General features: G+C 48.7%; 1 protein-coding gene across 1 annotated transcript; it reads right to left on the bottom strand.

Annotated features, from left to right (window-relative positions):
* Window positions 1–10,328: 10,328 nt before the first annotated feature.
* KRT9 (keratin 9) lies at window positions 10,329–16,139 on the bottom strand. The gene is made up of 8 exons (XM_032279351.1): window positions 15,495–16,139; window positions 14,254–14,336; window positions 13,973–14,129; window positions 13,542–13,703; window positions 12,635–12,760; window positions 12,289–12,512; window positions 11,452–11,873; window positions 10,329–10,348 (listed from the first exon to the last, which is right to left on the bottom strand). The coding sequence occupies exons 1-8, from the start codon at window positions 16,137–16,139 to the stop codon at window positions 10,329–10,331; spliced, it is 1,839 nt and encodes a 612-aa protein (XP_032135242.1).
* Between the last annotated feature and the right edge of the window lie 2,618 nt (window positions 16,140–18,757).

Genomic DNA, 18,757 nt, shown 5'->3' with positions numbered 1-18,757 from the left:
GAATGCCTGGAAGTTCGATCTTCAGCTGGTGCTCAGGATCCAGCCACCTCTGACCGTCTTCACTCTGAGTGCCAGGGGCTCTTCACCTGGATTGCCTCCCTGCAAACTGGGCTCTCTGCTTCTGCTCCTGCCCTCGCAGCCTCTCATCGAGTGGCCTGTCACTCCTCTGCTCAAGGGCCTGTATGTTAGGATGACCGTCAGCACCAGCTGCTGTGCCTGGAGTGGTCCCGACACATGCGTGACTGCCGCCCTCACTCCATCAAGTTGATACAGAAAGGCTGGGCTCCTGGCTAAACTGCACTCTTAAGCCTGGAACCTTGACCCTAAAGGACCCCATTTTCCCCCCCAAATGGTACGTTTCTGGCCTGCCTGCCCCCATCCTGTGCCCATTGGAGACTTCAGCTGGCAGAGCAACACAAGCGGCTGAGCATTGAGGATGCAAGCGGCTGAGCAGCAAGCAGAAAAGCAACTGAGCGTCAGAGACTGTGGATCCATCTGGCTGACTCCAGACAGTGCAGCTTTGGAGAGGGGCCCTGCTGGAGACAGTGGGGCTTCAGGGAAAGATCACCTTCCCATCCCCTTTCCATCCTCCCTTTCCACTGAGAGCCTCCCGACGATCAAGTCTTCTGCATTCATCACCGGTTCAAATAGCTCATGTGATCTGGTTCTTCTTCCTGGATGCCAGACAAGAACCTGGGTGCCAAGAAGGCCGGGGCTGCCACCCTGACCCTCCACTGAGCTGGTTGGCACTTGGCCATCCTTAGACAGCAGAGCTGAAAGAGCATGGGTTATAACACACTTGGACGCTGCTGCAGGGCCCGAACAGAGACTGCTCCCGCCAGAGAGGAGCGACTGGCCGCTTCCAGCATTCGTTTGCTCTGGTTTGCACACTCCCTCCTACAAGGAGTGGCCAGCAATCGGCTGAGTGAAACAGACTGCTCCAGTTCCCGCCCATGAAGGGCATCAGGAGAACAATTCCATCTCAAAGTCATTGCTTACATTTGGCCTTCGCAGTGAGCCCAGCCTTGGCCATCCTATTTAACATTGCTCTCCTGCCGGCCCGGCCCTAGCGCTCCAGTCCCCCTTGATATTCCCTGCTTCTTTGTGCACTTACCACCTTCAAATATAGTGTTGTTTGTTCCTTTATTACATTTATTACTCTTGCCCACCCTTACCTATCATGCAAGCTCTATAAAGTCAGAATTCTTTGTCTCTTCTGTTCATTGATATAACCCAAGCACCTAGAACAGTGCCTGGTATAAAAGGAGCTTGATATATATTTATCCAATAAAGGCTGTTGAATGAATGACATGAGAATCACTTTGGTTATCTGATCTAGATGGGCCTGAAGACAGTGAAAATCAGGCTGTGGTTAAAATAAGATTCTAGATGCCCACAGCATGTGAATAAAATTGGAGTTGGCTAGTTTCTTTTAACTGAACTGAAGAGCTTAGAGAAGGAGCAATACACTCGAAGCTCTAAGATCTTGACTCTGTAGACAGTCAGAGGACCAGGGACTTTCCACAATTACTTACGCTTTAAAAAGATCTCATTTCACCAGATGTGGTGGCTCATGCCTGTACTTCCAGCACTTTAGGAGGCTGAGGCGGGCAGATCACCTAAGGTCAGGAGTTCGAGGCATGCCTGACCAACATGGTGAAAACCTGTCTCTGCTAAAAATACAAAAATTAGCTGGGCATAGTGGCGTAATCCCAGCTACTTTGGAGGCTGAGGCAGGAAAATCACTTGAACGGAGGAGGTGGAGTTTGCGGTGAGCCAAGATCACGCCATTGCACTCCAACCTGGGCAACAGAGTGAGACTCCATCTGGAAAAAAAAAAAATCTCATTTCTTGGCTGAGGCAGGATAATTGCTTGAACCCAGGAGGTGAAGGTGGCAGTGAGCTGAAATCGTGCCATTAAAAAAAAAAAAATCTCATTTCTTGTAGTTAAAAAGCCAAAGTAGTTAATAAACTCAAAATTGACTTTTCCAAGTTGAAATCACAACATGGCAGCTCTCTTATATAAAAGAGCACTGATCAGGAAAGAGAAACACCCACAGAATTGGAACAGTGTTGTGTATAAAATTTTTCTTTTTGGTGCTGCAAAGTAAAATTAGTACTGGGACAAAGAATCTTTCAGCAAAGCAATTCTTTTTACTTCCTGCAAAAAGGGTACTCCCACTAGCAATCTTGCCACAAGAGTGCAATGAACAAAGGAAAGCAGACATATTTACTTCTTACGCAGTTGGGGTTGTCCTTACTGCTGTGTCTGATCTCCATTGGCTGGAGCCAGACCTCACGATCTAAACTAAAACCCAATTGGCTAATAAGTTGAAGCTTTTCTAAACAGGTAAGAGCAATGGAGAGCAAAAAAGGAAGTCCAAATAAGGAAGGGGCATAGGCCGTGAGCTGGGACATGCCTGTGAGCACATCCAGCACAGATATCTTGGTTAAAGTACAAGGACATAGAATGTACTACATGCCTGTAAGCATGTCCAACAGCTACACAGGACAGGGCTTCTAGTAAAAAGGCAAGAAGGCTTTCAAAGAAAGTGTTTAAGACAAACTATTGTTTCTAATACTTATGAATTTTTTTAAACAAGAAAGGAAACTTTGAATAGGAACTTTTCCACTTCCCACAAACAGGAATATGTTAGAGAACTTAATTGACTCATAGCACTCCAAACTCCAAATTATCTTTATATTTCACCCTACCACCCTTTATTTGCTTTCAAAATTACAAATAAGCCAAATTACAAAGACAAAGTATAGAGAAAAAGGTTTACACACCTGGATAATTTCAAGCTGTTGCTAATCTGTATGAGCAGAAACGTGAAGGCTGGGATTGGGCATAAATTTTTGATCCAGCTTAGTTAATGTGGCAGCATTCACCAGAGATCGGAAGTTCAGCTGCTAGATTGAGCATCTGGAAGTGGATCAGAATGCTTGCTCAGTTAGATGACAGAAACTGAACTCAATGATGGCTTATTCTAAATAAAGTTGTTTCTAGAAAATCCTTTCTGTAATAAAGAAGAAGGAATCTGACTGCCAAGGGAGACAGGAATGTTGGAGTAGAATTAGCGTGTGGAACCCATTCACTCATTCACCAACTGTGAGAGCCCAGAAGACACTGTGTAGACTCTGGCCATTAAGAAATACATAGATCGGTCAGACGTGGTGGCTCACGCCTGTAATCCCAGCACTTTGGAAGACTGAGGCAGGTGGATCACAAGGTCAAGAGATCGAAACCATCCTGGCTAACATGGTGAAACTCTGTCTCTACTAAAAATTCAAAAATTAGCTGTCAGTGGTGCCGGACACCTGTAATCCCAGCTACTCAGGAGGATGAGGCAGGAGAATCACTTGAACCCAGGAGGCGGAGGTTGCAGTGAGCCAAGATCACACCACTGCGCTCCAGCCTGGCTACAGAGCAAAACTCCATCAAAAGAGAGAGGGAGAGAGACAGGAAGAGAGAGAGAGAGAGACAGAGAGAGAGAGAGAAAGGGAAGGGGAGGGGAGGGGAGGAGAGGGGAGGGGAGGGTAAGAGAGGAGAGGAGAGGAGAGAAAAATACATAGATCCGGGGAACACAGCATCTTTGAAAAACACACAGTTGTTTTCTGGGGATGTGGTTGGAAGGTGCTGTAGTTGAATTAGGCCTCGTGGTTTGAATGAAGATGACATCTCAGGTACAACACTGCAAAGCTGAAGTGCTGGACTAGGATAAAATCTGTAGGAGTCTGTGATAGTGGTCAATTGACCATGGGTCTTTAGGACAAAAATACATGAGCAGCCCACCAGTCAAGATTCAGTGTTTTTGTTTTTTGCTTTTTGTGGTTTTTTGAGATGGTACAGTCTCGGCTCACTGCAATGTCTGCATCCCAGGTTCAAGGGATTTTCCTGCCTCAGCCTCCCAAGTGCTGGGATTACAGGCACCCGCCACCATACCTGGCTAATTTTTGTATTTTTAGTACAGATGAGGTTTCACCATGTTAGCCAGGCTGGTCTCAAATTCCTGACCTCAGGTGGTTCCCCCACCTTGGCCTCCCAAAGTGCTGGGATTACAGACGTAAGCCACCATGCCCGGCTAGGTTTCAGTTTTAAGTAACAGAAAGCAGTCTCACTTTCTTAACAGAAATAAATTTAATACAGGGCATTAGGTGCTCGCAAAATCATTAGAAGGCTGAAGGAACAGACTCTATATTGGGCTTCTGGCATGGCTTCCATATTAACACCACAGAAGTGGCCCCCAAGGGAACTCTTGGTCTGCCACAGTCAGAAAGCTTGGGAATCAGGAAGCCACTACCAGAGATGTTGGCCCCAGGGCCATACAGGATCCTGGCAGGTCTACACAAAGAAAAAGCATTCGACTTTTCCCCCTCTACCTCTCTCCCCACTCAACTCATGACTCACAGAGTGCATCTGATTGGGAAAACCTAAGCTATGGCTGTAGGGGAGCCGGGAAAAGGGTAGGTTTTAGATTACCAGCCTCTTGAGTACAGGAAAGCTCATGAGAAGGCTGTTGAAACAGATAGGAGTGAGTCGCTCTTCCATACCTGCCACATTCACTACCCCATCCCCTAAAAAAAACTTTAGGTCAGGAAGAGACCTGTCTTGAGCCCTGTGATTCCAATTCCAAAATCAGAATTGGCTCATAGACCCAGAAAACTTGGAATGAAAGGGAGGTTTTGAGGAAGGGTCCTGCAGGAACACCACAAGCAGGTACTGTGCATCCACAGAGAGCCGCCCAACGCCCAATGAAGTCTTCGCATTCATCACCTTTCACACAGTTCGTGTGACCTGATTCCTCCTGGACACCAGACAAGAACCTGGGTGCGGAGAAGGCGGGGACTGCTACCCTGACCCTCCCACAGGAATCTGCAGGTATTTACAAGAATCGCTGACTACTGAGGCCTCTAGGGGTGATCGGACACTGGCTCCAAACCAATTCGAATCTCTGAAAAGGCAGAGCAACACTGTGGTTCCCAGTTAGAATGGAAGCTCGTGTGCATGTAGGTTGTATCTGTCATCTGGTCACTATTCTTTTCCAGGCAGATCTAAAAACTGCATTTCCCAGCCTCTCTTGACACTGAATGAGCTGAGCGATTTAGGCTCTACCAGTCAGACGCACTCGTGTGGGCTTGGTTTAGAAGATAGGTCGGGGAGGAAATGAGGTTCACCTGGGCATCCAGCTTACCGGTATGCACAGCAGAAGCAGTGTGGCTCTGCAACTCAAGCTGAGTCCAGAATGAGTCCAGAATGGACTCAGAAGGCTCCATTTTGACTTGGTGGCTTCATGGTCTTGGCAGAGGCAGCAACTCCCTTGGCAGACCCACTCTGCTTTGTCATTCAGGGGTTCTTGGAAAATCAGCCTAGATTCTGTTTCCCCAGCCCTCCTAATGACTCTCTGAGACATCTAGAGCTCTCGAAAATCCCTTGCTTGTTAAAATAGCCAGAGTAGTTTCTGTTCGTTGCAATTGAGAGTGTAACCAATACAGAGATCAAATGACTAATGGAGTTTTAGCCCAAGTTTGCTTCTCATGAGCCCAGCAGTGTCTCAGACCAATCCTGTGGCTATTTCCCAGTGTCTGCGGCAGACTGGACATAGTCACTAACTGGTTCCTGATCCACGGAGGAAGGATTACGTGGTTTATAAAAATGGCCAACAATACTCCGTCCCTAAGGGAATGACAGAAATTAGTGCCACATAAAAGATTAGACGGGCCAGGAGCGGGTGGCTCATGCCTGTAATCCCTGCACTTTGGAAGGGCAAGATGAGCAGAGAACCCAGGAATTTAAGACCAACCCTGGTAATACAGTGAGATCTCTGTCTCAAAAAAAAAAAAAAAAAAAAAAAACTTCAAAAATTATCCTGGCATGGTGGCACACACTTGTAGTCCCAGCTACTTTGGAGCCTGCGATGGGAGGATTGCTTGAGTCTGGGAAGCCAAGGCTTCAGTGAGCTGTGATTGCACCGCTGAATTCCAGCCTGGACAACAGAGTGAGATCCTACCTCAAAAAAAAAGTATTTGATAAATGTAGGGTTAACTTGCCTATTTTTTCTGTGCAGAACATGAACAGATGTTAGAGGATGGCCATGAATTATTTTACAGTTTATCACTGGGAAATTCTTTTTTCTCTATCCCAATAAACAAAGCGTACCAGAATAAATTTGCTTTCACCTACAGAGAAAGCAATACAGTCGTTCTCCCTTGTCCATGGTTGCGCTTTCCACAGCTTTAGTACCTGTGGTGAACTGTCATTCAAAAATACGAAATGGAAAATTCCGGAAATAAACAATTCACCGGTTTTAAAGGAGTGTAATGAAACCTCACACAGCCCCACTCCGTCTCGCCCAGGACAGGAATCGTCACTTAGTCCAGCTCTCCACACTGTATACACCACCCAGCCACTAGCCACTTAGTCGCTGTCTCAGGTGTCAGATCAAATGTCACACTATTGCCGTGTTGTGTTCCCTTATTTGACTTAATTATGACCCCAAAGTGCAAGAGCAGTGATGCTGATAATTCAGATTTGCCAAAGGGAAGACGCAAAGTGCTTTATTTAAGAGAAAAGATGACAGTTCTCAACTTACTACGGAAAGAAAAAAAATCATATGCTGAGGTTGCTGAGATCTACAGTATAAGATATTTAGAGAGAAAGACACCACATTCACATAATCTTTATTGCAGTATATCATTATAACTCTTCTATTTTATTAGTTATTGTTGTTAATCTCTTCCTGTGCCTAATTTATAAAGTAAACTTTATCTTAACTATGAATGTATAGGAAAAAGCGTAGTGTATACAGCACTAGGTACTATCCACAGCTTCAGGCATCCACTCAGGGTCTTCTAATGTATTGCCTGTGAAATAAGGAGGAACTACTGAGCATCTTTTCCAGGATGTGCAGAGAATCAGGTTGGGGGTATGCAAACAGAACAAATCCCAGTCAATGATTGCTCTAGGAAGATACTACTGCTGTCACTGCTGGCCACCACGCCGCTGTTGCTTCCTCAACAAACCACATGTCTCTGCCCAGCCTTGTTCCTGCCATAACAAATTCCACTCAGCACCTCCTTTACATCAAAATCAAAGTCCTTCACTCCAATGGTATGCCGTGGTTAAAAAGAAAAAGTCTTGTGTGGGCGCACCCGAGTGGCAGAACTGTCAGAGGCCCATGCCCAAGATGCAGGGGAGGTTGGAAAAGCAACTTTCTGGCCTCTCCCTCGGAGAGCTTCAGACTCAAAGTGGAGAATTTCTCAAGTTGAAGTAGAGAAAAGATACATAAAATGGGCTGGGTGCAGTGACTCACACCTGTAATCCCAGCACTTTGGGAGGCTGAAGCAGGTGGATCACCTGAGGTCAGGAGTTCGAGACCAGCCTGGCCAACATGGTGAAACCTCATCTTTACTAAAAATTCAAAAATTAGCTGGGCTGAGTGACAGGCATCTGCAGTCCCACCTACTTGGGAGGCTGAGGCAGGAAAATTGCTTGTACCCAGGAAGTGGAAGTCAAAATGAGCCGAGATCATGCCACTGCACTCCAGCCTGGGCGACAGCGTGAGACTTCTTCTCAAAAATAAAAAAATAAATAAATAAATAAGAAGATTTGTAAAATGGTAAATGAGGAAGACAGCAGGTAGCAGGAAAAGAACCAGAGAAGAGTAATCAGTTGCACATTAACAGTGGAGCTCTAGAAAAGCAATCACAAACTCTCACTGCTCAGGCATCTTGCTAGAGCCACCATTGACCCAGAGATGCCGATGACCTGCCTGCTCCCGTCTCCACGTATTCCAGGATCTTAAGTCCCCCTGGGCTCCTGCGTCACTTAGTGCCCTCAGTGTACACTTACTTCACCCCCTCTCCTAGTGATTTCAGCCAGCCTGTGGCAATTTGTGTTTTCCAGAAATGACCACATCAATATATCCCATCGCACACGCTGTTCTTCAACGTCCCGTGGACACACCTCCATCTAGTGACTGGGTCTGTGTTTGTTTTCTATTTCTGCTTAACAAATTACTGCAAACTCAGCAGCTTAAAACAGCACCTGTGAATTCACTGACAGTTCGCAGGCTCAGTTGGATTCTCTCTGCAGGATATCACATAAGTGAAATCAAGATGTCAGCCAGGCTGAGCTCTCATCTGAATTCTCATCAGGGGGAAATCTGCTTCCAACGCCTGCCTTGATCTTGGAAAACTTCAGTTCTTTGCAGTTGGAGGACTGCAATCTCCTTTTTCTTGCTAACCCTCAGCTCCTAGAGCCCACCCTCATTCCTTGTTCCATGACCCCCTTTCATCTTCAACCAGCAAGGGCACATTGAAACCTTCCCAGACTTCAGATCTCTGACTTCTGTGACAGCCAGACAAAACTCCTGGATTTTAAAGGGTTCATGTGATGAAATCAGGTCTGCCAGATAATCTCTTTTAAGATCAACACATTTGAGAACTTAATTACCAAAATCCCATCGCAGTAGTGTTTGATCAAATAACTGGGAGAAGATATGTGTATACCAGGGCCAGAAATCTTGTGAAAGCATCTCAGAATTCTGCCTACCACAGGTCTATGTTCTTTCCCTTGAATCTAGGCAGGCCTGTGACTACAGAAGAAGTGACACTGTGTGACTTCCCGGTCCGGGTGATAAAGTCAAAGAGCCTCTTTCCGGTGGTTTCTCACTTGGGACATGTCTCTTGGGAGCCCTGAGACAGCATGTAAGAAGTCGGGCTACCCTGAAACTACCGTGCTGGAGGGGTCACAGTGAGACTCTCCACAGAGATAGAGAGAGATGTCCAGGGAGCCCCAGCTAGGGCAGATATATGTAAGTGACTAAGACTTCAAATGACCCAGCCTGTGAGCTGCAAGGAAACCAAGAGGAGCAGAGATAGGCAGTCACCACCAAGCCCTGTCAATACTGCAGATTCCTGAACAAAATGAATTTTGTCATTTCCAGCCTCTGCACTTTGGAGTAGCTTGATCGGCAGCTATAGTATCTGGCACATGGTACATAGGCTGAGAGGGCTATGTGTCCCTAGTGATGAAAAGGATTTTTGACTATCAGAATCCTTAGAGAATATTGTTGGCTGATATCCTGTGGCATGACCATTGCTTTGCCTTGAAGGACGTTATTTTTGCCTATATTTTTTACTTGAAAACTTCCAAGCAAATGCCACATCATTTTTGTCTTGTTTTTCTCCATAGCTAACACACAACCTGCCAATCGACTGTGGTAGATTGTTTGCTAAAAATTCCTTCAGTTGTTGCCCTCCCTGTATCCATGCCCATTGCCATGTGACTTTGCAATTCCTCCCCTCAAGAGAAGTCTAGTTCCCTGCTCTTGAATCTGGCCTAAGTTGTGACTTGCTTTGGCCAATATAATACAGCCAAAGTGACTTCTCTGGGCCTAAGCCTCAAGAGGCCTTGCATGTTTCTGCTCATTATCTTGGAACGCTTGCTCAAGCTAACTGGCTGGAGGATGGGGATCCCATAGCCCATCCATCCTCATCGCTCCAACCATCATCCAGCCAACTTCCAGAGGCAGAGCCACCTGGCTGACTGGCAGCAAACCATAGATGCATAAAGGGAAACGGAGCTGCCCAGTCTAAACTACAAAACTGTAAGCTAAATGAACACTTGTTGTTTTCAGCCACTAAATTTGAGTTCCTTTGTTACAACCAAAAGTTAACTAATAGAAAAGTGAACCCACACTTTAATAGCAGATTCAATTGATTATCCCTTTACTCTCTTACCAAGGATGGAATGCAGTGAGGCGATCATAGCTCACTGAAGCCTCCAACTCCTGGGCCCAAGCAATCCTCCCACCTCAGCCTCCCGAGTTGCTGGGACTACAGTCACATGCCACCATGCCTGTCTAACTTTTTGTTTTTGTTTTTGTTTAGTTTTTTGTAAAGACAGGTCTCACTATGTTGCTAAGGCTAGTCTTGAATCCCTGGCCTCAAGTGATCCCCCTGTCTCAGCCTCCCAAAGTGCTAGGATTACAAACATGAGCTGAAGAACAAATGAGTCAAAGTCTGAGTTTGATTTGCAGTAGGAAAGCTTTATTATAGTCAAGGTCATGCAGGGTGTGAGATCACCCCAGGCCAGAGAGAGGAAGGAGGTCTGTCTCCTCAACCCTGAAGTCATCAAGGCCAAGCAGGGCTGGAAGCCAATGGAAAGCCAGAGGCACATATGCCAAGCCAGTCCAGTCCCAAACGGGCACAGGGGCTCGTTGCCACCTATTCCTGATGTCAGGATCCAATCAGCAGGCTTCATCGGGGGTCTGCCCATCTGAGGATGCTCAGCTGGGGCTGGGCAGGAGAAGTTTACAGGGGCTCTAGTATCGCCCATGGAAGCCTGTGGAGAGTTGGAAAGGAGATGAGGAGAAGGGAGGCCTATGAGCAGGAGTCAGAGAGGCCGGGACTTGGGGAAAGATGGGGAAACTCGAAGCAGGACAATGGAACTCAAAGAGCTGGAAAATCCTGAGATCGCAGGACCCTGGGGTCTCCCAACCTAGTGGTCCCCATCAAATTCCTGAATCTCTGTTGCAGCAACCCTGGCAGATGCACTCCCAATTCTGAGAATGGAGGGCTTATGAGCCAGCCCCCTCCATTCAACAGATTTGTTAGTCAGTTGTTGGATATTGAGGCAAAGATGGCCCCAGGCTTATTCCTAGATGCACATCCATGGCCCTGCAGTGCACCGGACACACAAAATCGTACCAGACACCCTGCAGGGCAGCTCCCAGGCACCTCAAGTCTTCTCAGAACTAAACATTCCCAGTCATATTACACAGCCTTTTACTGTAATTTCATATTACATTTTTATTTTATAAAATTCAACATGTACATGGGAAATCTTCCCTGATCTGGAGACCAGCTCACCTGTGTGAGTCTCTCTTACGTTAGGTTATGCTCATCCTTTGGCAGTTGCATCATGTAATAACTTGTGCAAGCCAACCACTGACTAAAACTCTGAGTCTCTTTTCCACCTGAATTGTTGCTGATCCAGGTCCCCCATCCTCATGTGGGTTAAAGGTACTGGCTGTGAAGCTCCACAGAGCTGAACCCCTCATTTGTGATAGTATGACTTTGAGCAAGTTAGTTATTTTCTCTGAACTTCATTTTCCTTAAAATGAGGATTATACTAAAACCTACCTCATAGGATGTGTCATGGTAATGCACAATTTTCACCCCATTTCCCACACTACTGAGACTCGGCCATGTGTAGATTTGGCCCTAGCCTCATCCTAGGCTCTGTCAAAAATAATGATCAATTCAGAACCAAAGGGTCTCTGGCACCTCACTGGAGATTTCCCTAACATTTAGCTCTATTCAGAATCTGTGTTCCCCAGAGATTCAAAAATACTCAAAAAAAAGGGGGCGGTAATACCTTGACTCTCCACCCCACAACCTAGAGTTGTGCCTCCCTCCACCCCACAACCTAGGATTGTCTCTTACCTTTTGACTCATCTTGGTCACCAGATTTTCCCCCTCCGTAGCTGCCACCGCTTCCTCCTTTGGTTCCTTCTTCGCCTCCGTAGCTGCCTCCACTTCCTCCTCCAGAACCACTTCCTCCACCATAGCTACCCCCAATTCCTCCTCCAGAGCTACTTCCTCCTCCATAGCTGCCTCCAGTTCCTCCACTATGGCCACCTCCACTTCCTCCACCATAGCTACCTCCACTTCCTCCTCCAGAGCCACTTCCTCCACCATAGCTACCTCCACTTCCTCCTCCAGAACCACTTCCTCCACCATAGCTGCCTCCACTTCCTCCCCTGGATCCTCTTCCATGACTGCCTCCACTTCCACCTCGAGATCCACTTCCTCCTTGACCTCCTTGGCCGCCTCCAAAGCCAATTTTTCCAGCTCCAGAGGATTCACTAAGAAAGAAGGAAAAAAAGAAAGAGAGTTAAAATGAGCGCCCCCCACACATACATACATGAAGGATGGACCTGGACAGAGTCAGGACCCAAACATGAATCTTTCTGTTTTCCTTCCTGGGAAGCAGAGGACAGAGTCTAGGCTGGCACCAGAGCTGGGAGGGAGGAGCCTCCAGCTGGGACTATGAAGCCCTCCCCTCCCTGGAGCAGGGAAGCAGCCCCTTCTCTCAGTGTCACCATCCACCTTCCCCAAAGCCCAAATGCATGAGGTCCCCCTACCCCCAGGATGACGAAGTCCTCAACCCATAAGACCCTGTGTGTAAGAACCTTCCTCAGCTGCCTCTATCCAGAGAGACAGAAGTAGTATCAGAGGCCTAGGGACCCCAGAGCTTCCACCAAATCCTGGGGCACCTACAAGTCTTCCTGGCCTCCCTCAAGGAGGTTACGGTAGGTCTGGATTTCCTGCTCCAGCCGCGTCTTGATGCTGAGTAGAAGGCTGTATTCCTGATTCTGGCACTCGATCTCTTGCCGGACGTCAGTGATCTGGGCCTCCAAGTTACTGATCTGCTCCTGGATCATCTGCAGCTGGCCACAGTAGCGGTTCTTCGTGTCTTCCAAGCTCTGCTCCAGGGCTGCTTTCTAGAGGTCAGGAGAAGGCTTTAAGAGGGATGCTACATCGTAATTCCTCTTCTTCCCACTCCTGGGATGCAAAGCCTTCCTGTGCCCCACCTTGGCAAAGAGTCCACAGCAGCAATACCAACCTTACTGAGCTGAGACTGCAGCTCAATCTCCAACTCCTGGACGCCATGCCGGAGCTGGGTCAACTCCTTGGCACTGGACTGTATCTCCTGACCACTACTGGATACCTCCTGCTCGATCTGGGTTATCTGCAAAACCAAAGGCTCACTCAGCATCAAGCTGGGCCAGGAGCTTCAGTGGGCAAGATTCTGCCCCATTCACCAGGATCTTCGCCTCCAGGGCCAAGGCTGAGCTGAAGCCAGGACAAGTCATTCTGAGTTCTGGGTATCCTCCAGCCATGCAGGGTTGTCCAGTCCTCTCAACGTGACATTCTCTCTCAACAAGGTTGCAAGGCCCTTCACACTTTGTCTCATGGCCATCTTTCTAATCTAAACTTATTCCAAACGTCCCCACCTTTCAAACATACGTACACACACACACACACAGACACACAGACAGTACAGACCATGCCTTCAAGTATGTGCCAGGCTCTGGCTAGGCACTGGAGACTCAGGGAGGAAGGGAACCACCACGGAGCTCAGTACAGTATGGGAGACACACTGTATCCCTCTCCTAGAGTCTTACATTACATAGCATTGAAGTAAGTTGTTCATATTCTGCTTTTGTTCACACGCATCTAAGAAATTGTGAGATTCTCAAGGGCAGCAATCTTGTTTGGCTCATATCTGGGACATCAATACCTCTGAAACATCAATACTTTACATAAAACATGGCACTAAGAAGCTACTTCGTAATGATGTTTGTGCGTAGTGAATGAAGATGGCTGAATGACATCCGTTGGAATATGGACGAATGGTAGCTGCACTGAGCAATGGAGACGTAGGAGGATGAAGGAATGGGAGACGGGAGGGATGGAGAGATGCAGAGATGCAGGGAGAGGAGGGTGAATGGGCAGCCCACTCTGCTCACCTGGGACTCATATTGGTTCTCGATGTCCTTTCTGTTCTTAGCAATGAGCTGCTCATACTCCTGACGCATGTCATTGAGGGTCTTGGTGAGATCTTTGCCAGGAGCAACGTTTATCTCCACATTGACATCTCCAGTGTTCTGCCCAGTCAGCTGACTCATCTCCTGCCAGGGAGGAAGGAGAGATGAGGTCAGGGATAAGGTCCTCTTCATGCCTTTCAGCTTTCTCCCTCTGGTCTCGCAGGGCACAAAAAGGGGGCACAGTTGTGAAGCCAAAGGCCACCCACTACCATAGGTGATGGCAAGGAGAAGCTGAAAGTGTCCTCAAGAGTAAAGGAGAGGGTGTCTCCCAGGTGAAGCGCCAACACTTCCCTGCTATCCCTGCATTTCTGCTCCTCCCTCTCCCCAGTAAACTGTAAGCCCCAGCACGCTACCTCCTTATGATTCTTCTTGAGGGCTATCAGCTCCTCCTGCAGAGTCTCAAACTGCATCTCCAGGTCAGACTTCTCCATGGTCAGATTGTCCAGCACCTGCCGCAGGCCATTGATGTCAGCGTCCACTCCTTGCCGCAGGTTTTGCTCCATCTCAAACCTGCAGACCGGCCAGGCATAGAAAACAATCAAGAGGGAACCAGGCCCTGCCAGGCCCTCCAGAGCACTGAGGTTCAGGGCGTTATGGGCTGACGGTGGGAGAGGAAAAGAGGAGCAGGACTCACTTTATCCTGAAGTCATCCAGTGTCATGCGAGTGTTGTCGATGTCCAGGAGAGTCTTGTTATTGCCCACTGTCAGGTCCACAATCTGAAAAAAAAGAAAGGACACGGCCATGAAATCATGCCATGGCCCAATGCTGGGAGAGCAAGAGGCCAGGCAAAGCCACAGGAGGTGAGGGTTCCATCCAGGAAGATTCTCAGGAGGAATGCGGGACTTCCAATAGCCAGGACATGGCACAGACCCCTTCCAGCCTTCAGCAAAGATGTTTGGTGTGGCCTTCATTCATTCATTCAACAGATATTTGAAGATCTACTGCAAAGGGCACTGTAGGGTTTAGAAATTACTGACATCCTGTTCCTCAAGGAGCCCACGATTGACTGCAAAGTCCAAAGTGTCCTAAAAAGAGTTCAAGGAAAGGGGAGGTGGCCTATGGCAATGGGAGATCAAGAAAGACTTCAAGAAGGAGGTGGCTGGGAATTGAATTGGGCCCTGAAGGATGGCTAAGATGAAACATGAGTGAATAGACAGAAGAGGTTTGGAATAGAAGAAACAGCACACCCAGAGACATGTAGTAGGGAAAACAAGAGGAATGAGTGAGAAGGCTGAAGAGCCAGGCTGTGAGCTCCACCAGAACAAAGTCTAGCACATGACTGTCTCCTCAGAGCTACGCTGAGGGTAGTCACTCACTGAACTGAGAGGATGAATAATTGGACAGATAGATGGACACGTGGGGGGAGGGAGGGAGGGAGAGAGAGGGAGGGAGGGAGGGAGGGATGGATGGATGGATAACTTCCATTCCCAGAGTTCTGGATCCTCTCCATCATTTGAACAACGAACATGTACAACCAGGTCCAAAATACCTTAAAAGATCAAGACCCGCTCCTAAAGGAACCCAGGAGAAGTACAAAGGAAGAGAGAGTATTGACTTAGACCAGGTCTAAAGGAGGTTCCACGTCCAGTCCCAGCCCTGCCCATGTTCACCCAGACCTCCTCTCTGTTCCGCCCAAACTCTGAAAGTTGAGGAAGTGGAAATGAACACCCAGAGCACAGGCCAAGGTTCTATCCTGGGATCCCCAGAAACCAAATACAAGTTTGTTTCTGATGAAAGCGTGCATTTCCAAAAGATGGATTCCCTGGCTATTGTCTGAGCTGAGAGTTAGTATTTTACGTTTTTGGAAGATAAAGAATGTAAGAGAAAGAAGACAGAGACACAGACAGAGAGAGACTGCTGTCTCCCGCACCTACCTGGTTTTTGAGGTCATCAATCGTCTTATAGTAAGGGGAGTAGTTCTTCTGGGTAGCGGCAGGTCCCTTCTTGTCGTACCAATCCTGAATCTTATTCTCCAGGTCATTGTTGGCCTCCTCTAGAGCTTGCACCTTATCCAAGTAGGAGGCCAGCCGAGAGTTGAGTTCCTGCATGGTGCTCTTCTCATTAGCAGTCAGGATACCACCATCACCGCCTCCAGCACCACCTCCAAAGCCCCCAAACCCACCCCCATAGCCACCCCCAAAGCCACCTCCAGAACCACCACCAAAGCCACCTCCAGAACCACCACCAAAGCCACCTCCAAAGCCCCCAGAACTACCATAGCCTCCTCCAGAAATACTACCAAAACTTCTGGAGCCACCCCCAAAGCCGCCGCCTATGCTGCCAGCACTAAAACCACCCCCAGACCCTCTGCCGTAGCTGTAGCCAAAACTGCTGCCGCCTCCCCTCCCACAGACACGAGAGCTCCCCCCACCATAGCCACTGGAAGAGCTGAATCGGCCCCCTCCTCCACCGCCCCCTGAGGAGCTGAAGCGGCTGAAGGAAGACCTCATGCTGCCGCCACCGCCACCCCCGCCACCGCTGCGGCTCAAGTAGGACGAGGAGGACTGTCTGCAGCTCATGACACAGCTGGTAGCTCACGGGCGGAGAAGCAGTGGTAGGAGTGCTGCTGACTCCCAAGTGCAGGGTACAGAGCCGTCCCTGGGCTGCCTACTTATACCCCCAGCTGAAGGTGGCACGCCTGGGTGTGCCCTTGGTCTGTGCCAGCCTCCCCCCACGGATCTGAAGGAGATCTGGGATACAGAGGTAACCAGGCTGCCCCAGGCTCAGCGTCCTTTGGTGATTGCCTGGAGGTGACCCAGCCTCTCTCCATTGTGTGGGGTAATTTGATGATATTAGGCTGTCAGGGCCACCATAAATCAGCTCTGCCGCCACAGGGGTGACCTACATCCTGGAGTCTGCTCTCCGGCTGGCCCCAACAGCAGGTCTGAGACTTAGCCCCTTTGGGATAGAAACTCCCAGGAGCAGAGTCTCCTCCTCGATTGATGGTAATTACTGTCTCATCCCTCCTGGCTCCCACCTTGTGCCCACTGTGGACTGAGATGGAACCAGGGTACTAGGGAGTTATCGCAGAGGATGCGGAGGCACAGCCCCTGCCCTCTGGAGCCCCAGATGGATGAGAAACCAGTCCTTGCTCTCAGGATCCTCAAGGCTTTCTGCGGAGACTGAGGCTCTGCCCTTGGGAGACTCCAGTTTGATGAGGAGACAAGTGGTGTGGCCAAGGGATGGAGAGAGGCACAGAGACTGTGCCCGCCGGCGCTCGAGGACAGTGTGCAGCGTTCACACGAAGGCCTGGGAGGAGAAAGTGGACCAAATAAACAAGGTGGTGTTGACGCCAGCTGACCCGAGCAGCAATGCAAGTGGCTCGACTGTCCTGTCCTTTTGCAGGGCCAGCAGGGGCTGTGGAACTGACCTTGGTTGAGCTCCTACTCCATACAGAGCCCTGGGAGGGGATACAGAGAAGTGTGACTTATCCCTGCTCCTGGCAGAAAGTTGGATGTATATTCTGGTCACCAAGGCTGGAAGAGAATGGTGAAGAAGGCGCTGGTCTCCAGTGCGACTACCTGAGCTCCATTCAGCTCTGTGCTCACGAGCTGTGTGACTTCAATAAGTTACTTAACTACACTGTGCCTCAGTTTCCTCCTCTGAAAAAGGCTGATATGAATAGTCTGTCCATCTCCTAGTAAGAGACTTCATGAGAAATGCTCAAGAAATGTTCTGCTGCCTTTGACCGTCCAGCTCCCTAAGTCCCCATCAACTCTGCCCTCACCCAGACCTTAGCCATCAGCTTCTAACTGCCCTCCCTGCCTCTCCCGTGTCCCTCCGACTCTTCGTGCACAGCAGCCAGAATGATCTTTTTAATCCATGTCTGACAATGTCATTTCACTGGCTTCCCTTCACCCTCAAGATAAGGTCCACATTCCTGGCACTTAGACCGGTCGCCGTCTTTCCATTCCTGTCCCATCTCCCACCATCCTCCAGACCCCCTAGAAAATCACACAATGTTCCCACACGCCCTTCTTCCCTCCAAGAATGCTCAGCACTTGCAATGACCTCAAACTGCAACGTCCCTCTCCATCTTTTCTATGCAGAAAACTACTCATCACTCATCTTCAGTGATCCCTCGTGTGCCTCCTCCTCCGTCTTCCTGTCCTCTAGCCCTCTGAGTTTGTACAGCGTCTCACACTCATCTCCAGGCTCTGTGAAGCACTTCACAAAGAGTAAAAGTTCATGTACTGAAAAAAGAAGAAAACTCTCTCTGTTGGCAGCAAGATCTCCTCTAAGCCTGGCCCTCCTCATCTTTTACTTGCACGTCTGGTCCAAATAGAATCCCAACCCATATGAGAGGGAGGAAAGATACCAGACATTCCAGAAAGATGCTCATTGCTGAAAAAGAGCTAAAGGTAAGGTAAGAGAGGCCAGGATGGTAAGCAAGGGGCTGGAAGAGGCAATGCCTACATGTTTAGGCAGCGTAGATGACTGGTATTTCTCGAGGTGATTTTAAGTCATGCTCAGAGACTGTTAAATAATACTGAAGTGGTGGGTGCAGTGGCTCACGCCTGTAATCCCAACACTTGGCGAGGCCGCGGCCAGCAGATCACCTAAGCTCAGGAGTTTGAGATCAGCCGGGGCAACATGGCGAAACCCTGTCTCTACTGAAAATACAAAAAATTAGCCAGGTGTGGTGGCACATGCCTGTAGTCCCAGCTATTCAGGAGGCTGAGGCATGAGACCCGCTTGAGCCTGGGCGACACAGGTTGCAGTGAGCTGAGAACCGAGCCACCGCGCTCCAGCGTGAGCGACAGAGCGAGACTCCATCTCAAAAACTAAGAATAAGATTAATACTGAAGCCGTTGGAGAGATTTCCTTTTTCCATGTTTGTTTGTTTGTTTGTTTGTTTTGAGACAGGGTCTCATGCTGTCATCCAGGCTGGAGTGCGGTGGTGGGATCACAGCTCACTGCAGCCTCGACCTCCTGGGCTCAAGCCATCCTCCAGCCTCAGCCTCCCAAGTAGCTGGGACTACAGACACACACCGCCATGCTCAGCTAATTTTTTTTTCATAAAGATGGGGTCTTACTATGTTGCCCAGGCTGATCTTGAACTCCTGGGCTCAAAAGAGCCTCCTGCCTCAGCCTCCCAAAGTGCTGGGATTATAGGCATGAGCCACTGCACCCAGCC

Source organism: Sapajus apella, unplaced genomic scaffold (genome assembly GCF_009761245.1).
Source record: "Sapajus apella isolate SASKATOON/1434 unplaced genomic scaffold, GSC_monkey_1.0 scaffold12, whole genome shotgun sequence".
In the NCBI taxonomy this organism is placed as follows: domain Eukaryota; kingdom Metazoa; phylum Chordata; class Mammalia; order Primates; family Cebidae; genus Sapajus; species Sapajus apella.
This window is presented reverse-complemented; position numbering and strand designations above follow the sequence as displayed.

Bases quoted from the DNA above. Each gene is read 5' to 3' on its own strand.
- KRT9 (XM_032279351.1), bottom strand. From the start codon at position 16,139: ATGAGCTGCAGACAGTCCTCCTCGTCCTACTTGAGCCGCAGCGGTGGC. The intron at 14,130-14,253 runs GTGAGTCCTGCT...GCCGGTCTGCAG, and splicing joins CTGGATGACTTCAGGATAAA to GTTTGAGATGGAGCAAAACC. The intron at 12,513-12,634 runs GTTGGTATTGCT...CCTGACCTCTAG, and splicing joins TGCAGTCTCAGCTCAGTAAG to AAAGCAGCCCTGGAGCAGAG.